This window comes from Taudactylus pleione, unplaced genomic scaffold (assembly GCF_031769625.1).
Source record: "Taudactylus pleione unplaced genomic scaffold, aTauple2 ptg001377l, whole genome shotgun sequence".
NCBI lineage: Eukaryota > Metazoa > Chordata > Amphibia > Anura > Myobatrachidae > Taudactylus > Taudactylus pleione.
In genome coordinates, this window is record NW_028285777.1 from 122,505 (window position 1) to 138,489 (window position 15,985).

Below are 15,985 nucleotides of genomic sequence, written 5' to 3' on the forward strand. Positions count from 1 at the left end.
TTCATCATTGCACAAAGAAGAGGTGAAGATATCTTTAAATGGTTTATTAGAACCACTAAATAAACAGCAAAAAAAAAAAAAAAATGGTAACACGCGACCTCTCTCTCTCATCAGCTCCAATCACCAGAGGGGGCGCCCTTTTCATTTTTACAATATATTTGTTCCTTACGCCAAACTATTCTGTTTATCGTTGGCTGGAATTGGTTTCCCACTCCCATAAAAGCTCCTGCAGACAGAATAGTCATGTGTCCCATTATAGGATGGAAAGTAGCCAAAACCGAATCACATTCAGGTAAATCAGCACAGCTACACCACATGCCACTCCACCTGCATGAGGCCTTACAGGAGAGAATGTACAGGGTTTCCGAGAGGGTGGAACAGGAAGTAAATTATTAAGACTAAATGAACTTGTAAAAAAATAGTGGGTTCTCTTAATTATTAATATTAACATTCTCCTCTTACATTCAGGACATAATTGCTTCACTAGCAGACTGTAGCATTGGTGCCCTCTGTACGGTGCTTAATGAATTGGGGCTCTCTGTACGGTGCGTAATGAATTGGGGCACTGCGGCTCTCTGTACGGTGCTTAATGAATAGGCGCTCTCTGTACGGTGCGTAATGAATTAGGGCACTGGGGGTCTCTGTACGGTGTGTAATGAATTGGGGCACTGGGGCTCTCTGTACGGTGCGTAATGAATTGGGCCACTGGGGGTCTCTGTACGGTGCGTAATGAAATGGCTGCTTCCACGCTCAGTAACTGTGACTCAGAACAAACAACGAGAACAGATCATTGAGGAATAAATTTAATCTACAGTGTCAGGAAATAATAATTAAAAAAAAAGGTAAGAGAGAGGGTGCCAACAGCAAGTCCCGAACCGTTCATCTTACACTGATTTCATACAATTATGTCTGATTTTTGTAAAAGGAAACAGAAACTATTTGGCTTCAGTCTATGAAGTCGGCAGCTGCTGATTAAACCATGTGAACTCTTACGTGTGGTTTGTTGCGACTATAATTCGCCAATTCCCAGGCACCGCGCTCTGAGACAGGAACACACAACGATGCAATGACACATGAAACTGCTACCTATTATATACACACAGGGGAGGCAGCCAGGAACTAGTGCCTCATGCCTCGGGGATGTTACTAGCTGGTAGTGAACCACAGAACAGCTGCCTCCAATGAATGCACTGAAGATGCCACAACTGGTGAAGTGCCTGTGTTTATAAAGCTGATCTATCCACGCTGTGGGGAAAGCTGGGGGACAGAGGGGGTGGGTGCTGGTTAGACTATAACCAAGAGATTTGTGCAGTTTCCACATTAGAGCATAGAAAAGCTGGGACAAAGAAATATAAGGTTATGGTAAATGTTATACTTGTCACAGACATCATGACATGTCTCCAATAACTCCAGGGCCCCACTCACCGGAACGGGGCTGTGACAATATTCTTCTGTGTGCAGTGATATGAATTATAACAGCATTTTTCAGCACTTCAACCCGGCCATCCGAACCAAAGCCGACTGCGGCCTCATTGGGGGCGAGAGGCCAACAGGAAAGGGTTAACTGAACACATTGCTGAACGGCGTATCAGCTAGAAATCTGATTATCTGTACGAGATCCCTGCAGAGGCAGACACACATTAACCAGTGCGAGAGGAAAGTCTGATGTCCCGGAGGCAATAGGAGGGGTCTGCGGAGAGACTGTGCGGGGCGCATGAGTGCTTCCAAGGGAACCAGAAGGAGGAGATAAGAGGAGAGGAAGGAGTGCGGAGGTCTTATGGGATCCCAAACTGTACAACGAGATCCTCCTTGGCGTCCACGCGGATCTGTGAAAGTGCACTGAAGGCGTAAGCTGCTATCTTTGAAACCTGAAACAGATTGGAAGCGTAGATTAGCAGTTTTCCAAATCAGCGCAGCGGTGTCTGTACCCCAGACTCTGATAGATGATTATTATTCCCAAATCCAGGCACCTAGACACTGCTGGAGACTGACTCATGGAGCTAGCGGGAGTCAGACAGCAGAACCATACGTAGGGGCAAGTAGCGTTCTCTTCTTACGGCAAATGAGCACACTGACCTATATACCTGGAAAGCCCAGACGTTTATCTACTGCCCAGAGATCTCTACTGCTAATACTAATAACTGTACTTACATACAGATATCTGCAGGACAGCACTGCAATGCTCCATGATACATATCTGCATTTCTTATACTGATATTACATATTGTACAGAACATCATTGTGCCAATATTAAAGATGTGCAGTTTTTGTATGGTTATATGAGAGATTTCTCCTCCTACTATATGAGACCATGTGATGTACAGTATAACCTGCAGGTGGCGCCATTACTGCTGCCCATGAACAGAATTAGATTACTTGCACAATTCATTGCAATGTTCAGTTACAGTTTTGCATAACCCGATTGGCCCCCTGCCATTCATCTCACAGGAGAACTCCGACTCCAGTTCTAGCTACAGATTAGGCTGGCGATCTGCGGAGTTAGTGATGTTACCTGCTGTATATCTGTGAAGGACACGGGGTCGCTGGCGAGTATTTGGTGTGGCTGAGCCGTTAGCGAGGGCAGAGGAGGCACCTTCTTCCAGTGTGTCAGATTACTGCTGAGCTTTGCTAGCCTTGTACTGTGCAGATAGGAGAGAAAAACAGACTAGAATTTAGCATCAGTAGAGACAAAGACACAAACACACCCCTAAGCACCATCCACAGGGGTGCGATATATTTTGTCAGCATTCATAATGTGGACATGTTGGTAAGGTTGAAATGCCGGGCATTGATCATGTTGACACTGATGAAACCTCAACATGATTAGAATGTCTTAAAACACGTTCCTGGTGGTCTAGCGGTGACTTAGCTGGTACAGCGGCTCCACTGGTGTCTTCCGAGTTCAGCGGCGACGTCAAGAGGACTTCAGGCTCATCCTGCTCGACGTCCAGCTGGGAGTATCCCTAGTGCCTAACTCTACTCTCCCGTCCCAAAGCCTAATCCAGCCCTGAGTGCCCAACCTTCCCTCCCATAGCGCCCAACCTTCCCTCCCATAGCGCCCAACCTTCCCTCCCAAAGGGCTCAACCTTCCCTCCCATAGTGCCCAACCTTCCCTCCCATAGCGCTTAACCTCTCCTCCCGCAACCTAACTCTGGGTTTGATTCAGCTAGGAGCGCTATTCTGCTAATACGCACGCAGCCCAACATAAGGACGACCACTTCCCCTTACTCACATCCGTATACTTTAGCAACATAGCAAAATAATCGGTAACATCAGACCCCATACACACAGGTAGGGCAGGTCAGGCCTCACTCAGGAACTGCTATGACGCCTATGGCCGCGTAATGGTATTGCAGTGGCTAATTTATGCACGGCCCTGAAACGCCGTTGAAATGCACTGGCACACCTGCATTCACCAAACCCCCCCCCCCCGTTACCACCCACAAACGGCACTTCCTGTCAATCACTCTGCGATGGGTCTGTGTCGCCACTGTGATCGCAGTTCCGATCGCAGCGGCTGTTTTGCGCACTGTGATGTGTATGCATGCGCAGAGCAAAACAATCGGCCGATTGTGTGCGTATTAGCAACTGCGAGCCTTGCTGAATCAGGCCCTCTATCCCTCCCCTCGTGCCTAACCTCCCCTCCGACAGCCTAACCCACCCCCGAGTGCCTAACCTTCAACTCCAGTAGCGCCTAATCCTCCTATCATGCCTAACCTCCCCTCTGACAGCCTAACTCTAATGCCTAACACTAACCTCCCCTCTGACAGCCTAACCTCCCCCTAATGCCTAACTCTAACCTCCCCTCCTGTAATCTAACTCTTCCTCTAATGCCTATCTCTATCCTTCCCTCCTGTAACATTACCCTCTCCCTAGTGCCCAACCTTCCGTAGTCTCACCCTAACTCGCCACTGCCACAGACTAACCCTACAGATGCCAACATGACTGCATCCCCTCCGCAGACCCCTCTATCTCCATGTACAGAGGTCACTGCAGCCATACTTATCTGCATGCTCTGACATTGGGCCCATTATCTACAGATACACAAGTCTAATGCTGCCCATCCACTAGACCAGTGGTTCTCAAACTCGGTCCTCAGGACCCCACACAGTTCACGTTTTGCAGGTCACCTAGCAGGTGCACAGGTGTAATCATTACTCACTGACACATTTTGAAATATCCACAGGTGAAGCTAATTAATTCATTTGTGATTGTGAGGTGACCTGGAAAACATGCACTGTGTGGGGTCCTGAGGACCGAGTTTGAGAACCTGTGCACTAGTAGACATTGTAATCGTGCAGTCGTTTCTCAGTCTGTGATGAGCCTGCACTGAGCGAGCAGTCGTTCAGTGCAGGCTCATCAATCATCTGCTAACATGCTCAACCTGACGTTATCGTCAGGTTGTCCAGCATGTTTGCCAGATGATAGATGTCTAAAACGACCATCGGGAGCGCGCATCGCTGGTCATTTTAGTGACTGCTTTGCAAACGATTAATGAACGATAACGTTAAATCGCTCATTTTAATCGCCTAGTGCAAGGCTTGACAAATCCCAGGGGCCAGGTCGCCATGGCTACCAGATTTTGCTGCCTGGCTACCAAATTTTGCAGTGAGGGAGGAAGCAGATCCTCATCAGCTTTGGCTGAGATTCGCGTCTATAGTATTGCGGCGTTAATTTCATGCACAGGAGTGCATGTGCTGAGTGTCACCTGTGGTGACTGCTGTGCCTGTGTCCGTCCCAGCCTGCGTTGACTACTCCTGTCCGTCCCAGCGTGCGCTGACGACTCCTCTCTATCATGGCCTGTTCTGATTCCTGCTGTCTGTCCCAGTCTACGCTGATCCTCCTGTACGTCCCGGCTGTCTACTGTCTCCTATCTCTGGCTGCATAGAGCTCTCCGGTAATAGACGGGATTGCAGAGAAGCTTCAGAGGGATAGTGGTGTGACCACGAGGGGAGGGGGGTTTTGTTGTACTTTCTGGCACCATTATTTTATGTGAAATGTGGTCCATTATTACTGGAGGATGGAGCATGGGAGCTGTGCAGAGCAGTGAAGGGGCCTCCATTTTACTGTATCCATTTAGCAGTGACACTTTTGTGGACTAGTATAATGTGTATAACAGTTATATAACACACAGAGCTGTGCTCCTCACTCACTCCTGTGATTTTTTTTTTGGGGGGGTGGTGATCTGGCTCCTACACTTTCATCCTAGCTCCTAGATTTTAGAACAATTTGTCAATCCCTGGCCTAGTGGATGGGCAGCTTTACAGCAGAAATACAAGCAGTGAGCACACGTTCTGTGCTGCTTCCAGCCCTCACCTGTACTGCTTTGCCCTGTCCATGCATTCATGCTGCTCCATCCCCTGGGATTCTACAGCCGATACATCGATAATATTCCTATGGAAACAGAGGACACATTATTACTAATTACAATGCAGTTTGCGGGATAAGACTCCAGTGACAGAGTATCCAGGGCCATAGGAAGGACCTACTGTGCTGTCCTGGCCAGGATACGAGACAATAGGGCCTGTTCGTCTGTCCGAGCCGCTGGGTTACTTGCAGAATTGGGCTCCGATCCATTTGGCGTCCTGTTGGGAAGGTTCTGGTTGGGTGGTAGCAGATGTTCTCTCTCACCCTGGTCCTAGAGGGAAGATGAGGAGATGAAGCTCACTGCACAATGCATATATCAGAAGCCCACTGTCCTACCCACATGTCCCTTCCCCAGCTCACGCTGTCCTACCCACCTGTCCCGCTCTCAGCTCACGCTGTCCTACCCACCTGCCCCTCCCCCAGCTCACTCTGTCCTACCAACCTGCCCCGCCCCCAACTCACGCTGTCCCCATCTCATACTCTCCTACCCCCATCTCATACTCTCCTACCCACATGCCCCCAACTCACTATCCTACCCACCTGCCCTCAACTCACACTCTCCTGTCCTCAACTCACACTCTCCTGTCCCCATCTCACACTCTCCTGCCCCCATCTCATACTCTCCTACCCACCTGCCCCACAACACACTCTTACCCATCTGCCCCCAACTCACTCTCCTATCCACCTGCCCCCATCTCACACTCTCCTACCCACCTGCCCCCATCTCACACTCTCCTACCCACCTGCCCCCATCTCACACTCTCCTACCCCCATCTCACACTCTCCTACCCACCTGCCCCCATCTCACACTCTCCTACCCACCTGCCCCCATCTCACACTCTCCTACCCACCTGCCCCCATCTCACACTCTCCTACCCACCTGCCCCCATCTCACACTCTCCTACCCACTTGCCCCGCCCCCAACTCACGCTGTCCCCATCTCATACTCTCCTACCCACATGCCCCCAACTCACTATCCTACCCACCTGCCCTCAACTCACACTCTCCTGCCCCATCTCATACTCTCCTACCCACCTGCCCCCAACTCACTCTCCTACCCACCTGCCCCCAACTCACTCTCCTACCCACCTGCCCCCAACTCACTCTCCTACCCACCTGCCCCCAACTCACTCTCCTACCCACCTGCCCCCATCTCACACTCTCCTACCCACCTGCCCCCATCTCACACTCTCCTACCCACCTGCCCCCATCTCACACTCTCCTACCCACCTGCCCCCATCTCACACTCTCCTACCCACCTGCCCCCATCTCACACTCTCCTACCCACCTGCCCCCATCTCACACTCTCCTACCCACCTGCCCCAACTCACTCTCTTACCCACCTGCCCCCAATTCACACTCTCCTACCCACCTGCCCCCATCTCACACTCTCCTACCCACCTGCCCCCATCTCACACTCTCCTACCCACCTGCCCCCAATTCACACTCTCCTACCCACCTGCCCCCATCTCACACTCTCCTACCCACCTGCCCCCATCTCATACTCTCCTACCCTCCTGCCCCACAACACACTCTCTTACCCATCTGCCCCCACTTCACACGCTCCTACCCACCTGCCCCCATCTCACACTCTCCTACCCACCTGCCCCCATCTCACACTCTCCTACCCCCATCTCACACTCTCCTACCCACCTGCCCCCATCTCACACTCTCCTACCCACCTGCCCCCATCTCACACTCTCCTACCCACCTGCCCCCATCTCACACTCTCCTACCCACCTGCCCCCATCTCACACTCTCCTACCCACCTGCCCCCATCTCACACTCTCCTACCCACTTGCCCCGCCCCCAACTCACGCTGTCCCCATCTCATACTCTCCTACCCACATGCCCCCAACTCACTATCCTACCCACCTGCCCTCAACTCACACTCTCCTGCCCCATCTCATACTCTCCTACCCACCTGCCCCCAACTCACTCTCCTACCCACCTGCCCCCAACTCACTCTCCTACCCACCTGCCCCCATCTCACACTCTCCTACCCACCTGCCCCCATCTCACACTCTCCTACCCACCTGCCCCCATCTCACACTCTCCTACCCACCTGCCCCCATCTCACACTCTCCTACCCACCTGCCCCCATCTCACACTCTCCTACCCACCTGCCCCAACTCACTCTCTTACCCACCTGCCCCCATCTCACACTCTCCTACCCACCTGCCCCCATCTCACACTCTCCTACCCACCTGCCCCCAATTCACACTCTCCTACCCACCTGCCCCCATCTCATACTCTCCTACCCTCCTGCCCCACAACACACTCTCTTACCCATCTGCCCCCACTTCACACGCTCCTACCCACCTGCCACCCACTACACTTCCCCTGCCCGTGTGACCAGGCCGCTCACCCCCTTGCCGGTCTCCGCCTCCCCGCTGTAGCAGCAGCCCATGTCGGGTCGGGACTAGCTAGGTGAGACCAGCACACAACTATTCTCCGTCACATGACCAGAGGAAGCACGGCCAGCACTTCCGCTTCCGGGATAGGCCAAGTCACGGGACTGGATGCTGGTTACCATGGTGAGACTGAGACAGCTGCTGCTGAGGTTACTGACTGTAATACTCTCACTCACTGTACAGTGCTACTCCTAGCCCCACCCCAAACTCCTATATATCACCCCATACTCCTATATATCACCCCATACTCCCTATATGTCACCCCATACTCCCTATATATCACCCCATACTCCCTATATGTCACCCCAAACTCCCTATATGTCACCCCAAACTCCCTATGTATCACCCCATACTCCTATATATCACCCCATACTCCCTATATGTCACCCCATACTCCCTATATATATCACCCCATACTCCTATATATCACCCCATACTCCCTATATCACCCCATGCTCCTATATATCACCCCATGCTCCCTATATATCACCCCATACTCCTACATATCACTCGTATATATAACCCCAAACTCCTATATATCACTCCATACTCCTATATATCACACCATCCTCCTATATATCACTCCTATATTTATATCACCCCATGCTTCCTATATATCACCCCATACTCCCTATATCAACCCACACTCCTATATATCACCCCATACTCCTACATATCACTCGTATATATCACCCCAAACTCCTATATATCACTCCATACTCCTATATATCACACCATCCTCCTATATATCACACCATCCTCCTATATATCACCCCATACTCCTATATATCACCCCATGCTCCTATATATCACTCCTATATATCACCCCATACTCCTACATATCACACCATGCTCCTATAGATCACCCCATACTCCTATATATCACCCCATGCTCTTATATATCACTCCTATATATCACCCCATACTCTTCTATAACGCTCATAATCCTATATATTATTCCATACTCCTATATCACCCCTACTTCTTTATATCACCCTGTAGTATGCCTATATATCATCTCATACTGCTAAATAATACCCCTACTTCCATATATCACAGTATGCTCTTATATATCACCCCATACTTCTATATATAACCCCATACTTCTTTATATCACCCCATACTCCTCTATAACACTCATAATCCTATATATTATTCCATACTCCTATATCACCCCTACTTCTTTATATCACCCTGTAGTATGCCTATATATCATCTCATACTGCTAAATATCACCCCTACTTCCATATATCACACTATGCTCTTATATATCACCCCATACTCCTTTATATCACCCCATACTCCTATATCACCCCATACTCCTTTATATCACCCCATAATCCTATATATTATTCCATACTCCTATATCACCCCTACTTCTTTATATCACCCTGTAGTATGCCTATATATCATCTCATACTGCTAAATATCACCCCTACTTCCATATATCACACTATGCTCTTATATATCACTCCATACTCCTTTATATCACCCCATACTCCTTTATATCACCCCATACTCCTATATCACCCCATAGTTCTATATATCACCCCATACTCCTTTATATCACCCCATACTCCTCTATAACACTCATAATCCTATATATTATTCCATACTCCTATATCACCCCTACTTCTTTATATCACCCTGTAGTATGCCTATATATCATCTCATACTGCTAAATATCACCCCTACTTCCATATATCACACTATGCTCTTATATATCACCCCATACTCCTTTATATCACCCCATACTCCTTTATATCACCCCATACTCCTATATCACCCCATAGTTCTATATATCACCCCATACTCCTTTATATCACCCCATACTCCTCTATAACACTCATAATCCTATATATTATTCCATACTCCTATATCACCCCTACTTCTTTATATCACCCTGTAGTATGCCTATATATCATCTCATACTGCTAAATATCACCCCTACTTCCATATATCACACTATGCTCCTATATATCACCCATACACATATATCACCCCATGCATCTATATATCACCCTATGTGTCTATATAGAAGAAGAGAAGTGGAAGTGAGCTGTACGGTATAGAGGAAGAGGTCATCCAGCATCGTGAATAGAGAAGTAGCGCTGTGCAGTGTCTGTCAGTACAGAATAATAACAGAGTGACCTGGTGTAAGGATGAGGATGATGGCTCTGTAGTAATAGGGATAAGTTGCATCCTGCATAGATCTTGGCTACCGCTCGTCACAGTAATAAAACAAAAGCAAAGGAGGTCATTTAGCTGCCTCACTTCTGCTCATTTTTCTCAAGGCCAATGTGGAGGTGTCTACAGTAGTACAGCATTTTCTTTCTGTCAATATAGACAAGGGGTAGGGAAGGCACATTGCATGGGTAGGAAAGGCACAATACAGGGGTAGGGAAGGCACACTACCAGGGTAGGGAAGGCACAATACTGGGGTAGGCACAATACTGGGGTAGGGAAGGCACAATTCAATACAGGGGTAGGGAAGACACAATACAGGGGTAGGGAAAGGCACAATACAGGGGTAGGGAAAGGCACAATACAGGGGTAGGAAAGGCACAATACTGGGGTAGTTAAGGTACAATACTGGGGTAGGGAAGGCACAATTCAATACAGGGGTAGGGAAGGCACAATACAGGGGTAGGAAAGGCACAATACAGGGGTAGGGAAAGGCACAATACAGGGGTAGGAAAGGCACAATACAGGGGTAGGGAAAGGCACATTACAGGGGTAGGGAAAGGCACAATACAGGGGTAGGGAAAGGCACAATACAGGGGTAGGAAAGGCACAATACAAGGGTAGGGAAAGGCACAATACAGGGGTAGAAAAGGCACAATACAGCGGTAGGGAAAGGCACAATACAGGGGTAGGAAAGGCAGAATACAGGGGTAGGGAAAGGCACAATACAGTGGTAGCGAAGGCACACTACAAAGGTAGGGAAGGCACAATACAGGGGTAGGGAAGGCACACTACAAGGGTAGGGAAGGCACAATACTGGGGTAGGGAAGGCACACTACAAGTGTAGGGAAGGCACAGTCGAGAAGTCGGCTGTCGGGATTAGGTCCGCCGGCTTCCCGACTGCATACCGTTTGTAATGCAGGGTTGGTTGTTCTTCCCCAGTTATTGAATTAGGATCTGAGGGCCTGATTCAGAGCCGCTCGCAAGCGGCCGCTCGTTCACTCCGAGCGATGTTCGCACATCTGCGCATGCGTATAGGTTGTAATGCGCATGCGCCAACCAGTCAGTGCGGTCGGAAATCGTGTGCTCGCTATATAGCGAATGCCTGCTAAATTGAGTGACAGGATGAGGCTTTGTGGGTGGTAACAGGGGAAGGTGCTTGAAAACGGGGAGTGGAGACCCGAACGCAGGCGTGCCAAAAGATCAAAACGGGCGTTTAATGGGTGTGCATAATTAACAAAGCAGCGTCATCGACCACGTCACTTGGTTGTCTTTTAGCCTGAACTGCTCGCATGATTGCGGTAGAAAAATGCTACCACAAGCACTGTGAGCAGTTCAGACGCCTTTCGATGTACCCGTTTAATCTAATAAATAGCGGAGATGACGTAGGATGCGAGCGGCCAGGGGGCGTCTTTACAAAATAGCGAGCGCATGTTTCGTTCGCTCGTTCAGATATAGAGGCGTCAACAGACCGCAAAGAGCGAGCGCTTAATTTATATATCCGGCCCCTTTTTCAGAACGACCGTCCGCAAATAGCGTCCGGCTCTGAATCAGGTCCTGATTCAGCAAGGATTGCAAATGCAAAGTTGCCCACAGTGACGCAGAATCCTTGCAATAATGCAAATGCATCATGAGATGTATGACACCCCCTGTATGACACCTCCCTGTAAGACGCCCCCTGTATGACACCCCCTACTGCATTTGTGATCCCAGCACTGCGATGGATGTCGTAGGCTGGTATCACCATCTATGGTCGCGATGGCAGACAGCACCGGGCCTCCGACCAGCTGAGTAAGCCTCAGCTTACTCCGGCTGGCAGGCTTGCGAGCCCAGGACACTGCGTTGATCAACGAAAATCCTGGGCTAGCCGGTTCCGGATAATGGGGCCTCACACCCCCGTTTCCAGGAACTGGGACGCCCCCTGCACCGCCCCGTAAACACTCTAGTGCCCAGAGTCTATAAGTGCGGCGCTGGTCACGCACTGCTCAGTTGGCCTGATTCAGACCCGCTGGCGAGCGCACGGCGCTCACAAGTGGGTCGATGGTCCCCCACTGCGCATGCCAGAGCCGGCTCCGGCGTGCGCACACGCGAGACCCGGCCAGCCACGGGCGCTCCGTCACTACGGGTCTCGTACCAAAGCGGGGCAGCTGTCGATTGTGATTGACAGCTTGCCTCGTTTTGGAGACGGGCAGGGGGGGGGGGCTGGCCAAACTGAGGCGTTCCCGAAGCTCACCCACTGACATCACGAGTGATGTCAGTGGGTGAGCTTCCAGCTCTATTAGAGCCGAAAGCTCACTGGGGCTTGCGGGAACGAGACCCTACCACAGGGGTCCCGTCGCAAGCCCCGATGGTCATGACCGTCGCGACCATCACCTGGCCGCTCGCTAAAGCTGTGGGTGGTCACCCACAGCCTAGCGAGCGGCCAGGAGGCCGTCTTTAAAAAATAAACAGTGACGCCCTGATTCAGAGCGAGCGCTCTCAAAGAGCGTCCAGCTCTGAATCAGGCCCAGTGTGCAGCCGGATGGAGAGGAGGGGGGCCCGTGTCGGAGACTGCACACGGGCCCCCTCCTCTCTAGAAATGCAATCATAAAAGGGAACGGGGAAATGGGAAACTTCTGCACTAGTTGATATATAGTTAAATCTTGGACCAAATTGGGAAAAAGAGAAAAATACCCTAAATTACAAATCACCAATTATATTATTGATAGAATGGTAGGGTGTGCTGCCTAGGGACACTAAACAAATACATGAAAAAAGAGAGAGAACAAGAATGTCCTCTTTGTTGGCGCACTAATGAATCCTTTATAAAATATAACTTTTATTTAAATGTTTAAAAAGCAAAACTAAAGTGAAATGAAATATGGTATCAATAATTCCATACCAAACTAAAATATATAGTGAATTGTATGTGTCTCTGTAAGCATTTCAAGTCATAGATCATATATATCCACCTGAAAATACACCATCTATTAATAAAGTATTACTGTATTGCTGCTGGGAGAGCAAAGAATGTTTTTCATCCACATAAAGCAAATGCTATGTTGCATAAGCAAAATTAATTATTCGCTGGAGAAATATATGTGATTACTAATTAATGAAATATTGTAATTAAGTGTTCCTTAAGCCCAAAATTGGGTCAGAGTATATCACATATAGAAGACCTCTCTTATAGGTTTAAAAACCTTATGTATACTATTACTACCGGAATAATAATTAATTGGAGACTGGTAAGTATCTCTCTGTATGGGTTCTAGTCTAGCAGTTCAAATACTGCAACAGTTGCAATTGCTCAATCATTTTTTAAAGAAAGGAAGAAACACTGTTGTAGGTACTGTTGCAATAAATTCACCTCTCTAGAACTGCCCCTGACCAGAAGCATTCAAGGGTTTGCGTGCAACTACGCAGGACCCATTCTGCACACGCGCAGGCTCCTGATAATCGGGAATCTGCGATCAGCAGTGAACGTGCGCACGATGCTAAATCAGGCCCTCGCTACACTATACATTTTCTCTATATCCCCTGAGGAATCATCAATGTTAGGGGAAGAGAATCATTTTCCCATCAGGAAATAAGTGATGGAACTTTTTGGACTATTTTCCTGTCTGTATTTATTATTTCAATTTATGATCCAATTGCCGTTTGGTGATTTTGTATTGTTATATTGGTCACTGGAGCGCCAGTGTGGGATTTCCAGCTTTTACATTGTTGTTATATAGTGATGGCGACATTTCAGGGTTATTACGTTCTGGCAGCTGTTGCGCATTTCAGAGCATTGCGCAAGCGTGTAAGCCGCACTTAGCACGCACAGCAATTGTTTTAGCAATTAAGCTCGCACAGAGGATTCATTCGAAAAGTGAGTGACAGATAGTCAGCGTTTGGGGCAGGTAACTGGGCGTGGCTAGGCAAACGCAGGCGAGTCAGGAACGTTTGCAGTGTTTGACACAAGTCAGGCTTGTGGGCAGGATGAGGGTGGTCATGACGCGATTCGTTATGAATCGCGTCATCTCAACCCCGTCCCGTGTTGAAAAGACGTTAATGATGAGAAACGATCACATGGGGCAGGCCGAGGTGACGTGATCTGCGTTGCTCCGACCCATTCTGCCCACACAAACGCATATAGCGCTGCGCTGCCTCCGTCCCACCCACCTACCTCCTCCTGTCCTGGAATCAGACTTGCCAAAGTCACAAGTATGCTTTAACCTGGGTACCCACTTGGTGTTTGGCCGACCCACCAACCTATCTTACAATTTTTAAGTGCATACACACTTACCAATCGTTCTGCCGATGTGTCTGCGATGACATCACAACTGGGGGAGCATTTAAATTCCCTGAGTGCTGCCGGTCTCTGCACAATTGAATGCAGCTCTAGGATCTAATATATCTTTTACTGTCATGTGTTATATGTATGAGATGTGTATGTTAGCGAGCACGTGAGGATCAATTCCCGTATCGGGAAAGAGCACTGGTGTACCCACCTAGCTTATTAATATACCCGCGGGGCACTGTAGGACTATTGTATCCTAGGGAGAACATTGAAACATATGATCTAAATTATTACAGATTGCCGTGATACATAAATATTTATCAAGTCTGTGATCTATGAAACAGCTAACCTCGTTAATATCACATGACACATTATTGGTATTAAACGTTTAACCGGCTGTAGTTATTTAAGAACAGAGTTACGATATACCATCTATTTAGTGAAATATTTATGGCAACATAGAGAGTAGAGTGTCCTGATACCATTATAAGGCATAGAACACACACGATTTTGGACATAAAAGCTACTATGCATGGCTACTATTGAAACTTTGTTTTACTCTGGAGAAGTACTCTGAAATAACGTACAAAAGTTATATTGAAAAATTTTGTTATACCGTAACACAGCCATATAAACTTAATTATTTAGAAAGATCCTAATGACTGACAGCACCAGGAGGTGTTTTTAATCACCTTTCTTTATAACTTTTTTCACTTTCTAATCTCTACATTTTTATATTTCCCCAAATACATCTATGTATCATATTTTAATAAACATAATAAAGGTTATATTTTACTGACAATTCAGAATTCAAAACATGGGCGCAGTGGACCCATGAAAGTGCACTGGACACTATGGCCCTGATTCAGAGCCGGACGCTCTGATCAGAGCGCTCGCTCTGAACCAGGGCCCACCTCCATAATTATGGAGCGTCCTCCTGGGTCACCACCCACAGCATATACGAGCGTGCAGGATGATGGTCGCAATGGTCTTGACCATCGCTACCATCGCCACTGCGAGCCGAAGCCTGCGGTTGAGTTTCTCAACCGCAAGGCCTGGAGTGATTTTGGCTCTATCAGAGCCAAAATCACTCCCACTGACATCACTAGTGATGTCAGTGGGGCCGGCTTCTGACGGTAGGCGTTCCCTTGGGAACGCCTCCGTCTGGGAGGCACGCCCCCGGCACGCCCACCAAAGGGGGCGTGCTGTCAATCAACATCGACAGCACGCCCCCTTTGATCAGACACAACGAGCGAAGGAAAGTCCTTCGCTCGTCGCGTCTCGCGCACGCGCACGACGGAGCTCCCTTCGTCGTACGCATGCGCAGTGCAGACCATCGACCCACTTGCGAGCGGACAGCCGCTCGCGAGTGGGTCTGAATCAGGCCCTATATCTTATCTTTCCTTTTGTGTTTTTTGAATTTGCCTGCCCAGTTGTGATGTCAATGGCTGCCAGGTACGGGCTGTCGGTGATCCGCCCGCACACACAGCCAGACTTGCTGATATATCTACAGCCGACGCGATATACCTGTGAATGTCGATTTTCACAGACATATGGGGGGTACACACCCACCGACGAGCTCGTGATATATTGGGCGTAATATAGCCCAGTGTGTACCCAGCATTAGTGTATTATAATAATGGTAGAAGAAACACATCACGTAGTCCTACAATCATACGGTGTTGCTAACCTCTCCTACTGTACAGGCCACACACAAAGAGATAGACAGTAACTGTTCCCTGCTCCAGTCCCTGGA

General features: G+C 48.7%; 2 protein-coding genes across 2 annotated transcripts in view; one reads left to right on the plus strand and one right to left on the minus strand.

Annotated features, from left to right (window-relative positions):
- Nucleotides 1–787: 787 nt before the first annotated feature.
- LAMTOR1 (late endosomal/lysosomal adaptor, MAPK and MTOR activator 1) lies at nt 788–7,881 on the minus strand. The gene is made up of 5 exons (XM_088463449.1): nt 7,736–7,881; nt 5,490–5,638; nt 5,317–5,394; nt 2,513–2,639; nt 788–1,868 (listed from the first exon to the last, which is right to left on the minus strand). The coding sequence occupies exons 1-5, from the start codon at nt 7,775–7,777 to the stop codon at nt 1,776–1,778; spliced, it is 489 nt and encodes a 162-aa protein (XP_088319575.1). The 5' UTR covers nt 7,778–7,881; the 3' UTR covers nt 788–1,775.
- LOC148442971 (secreted frizzled-related protein 2-like) overlaps nt 7,792–15,985 on the plus strand; it is a 217,611-nt gene continuing 209,417 nt past the window's right edge. Inside the window, exon 1 of the mRNA XM_088463447.1 lies at nt 7,792–7,904. The gene's annotated coding sequence lies outside the window, so the exon portion shown is untranslated. The remainder of the gene's footprint in view (nt 7,905–15,985) is intronic.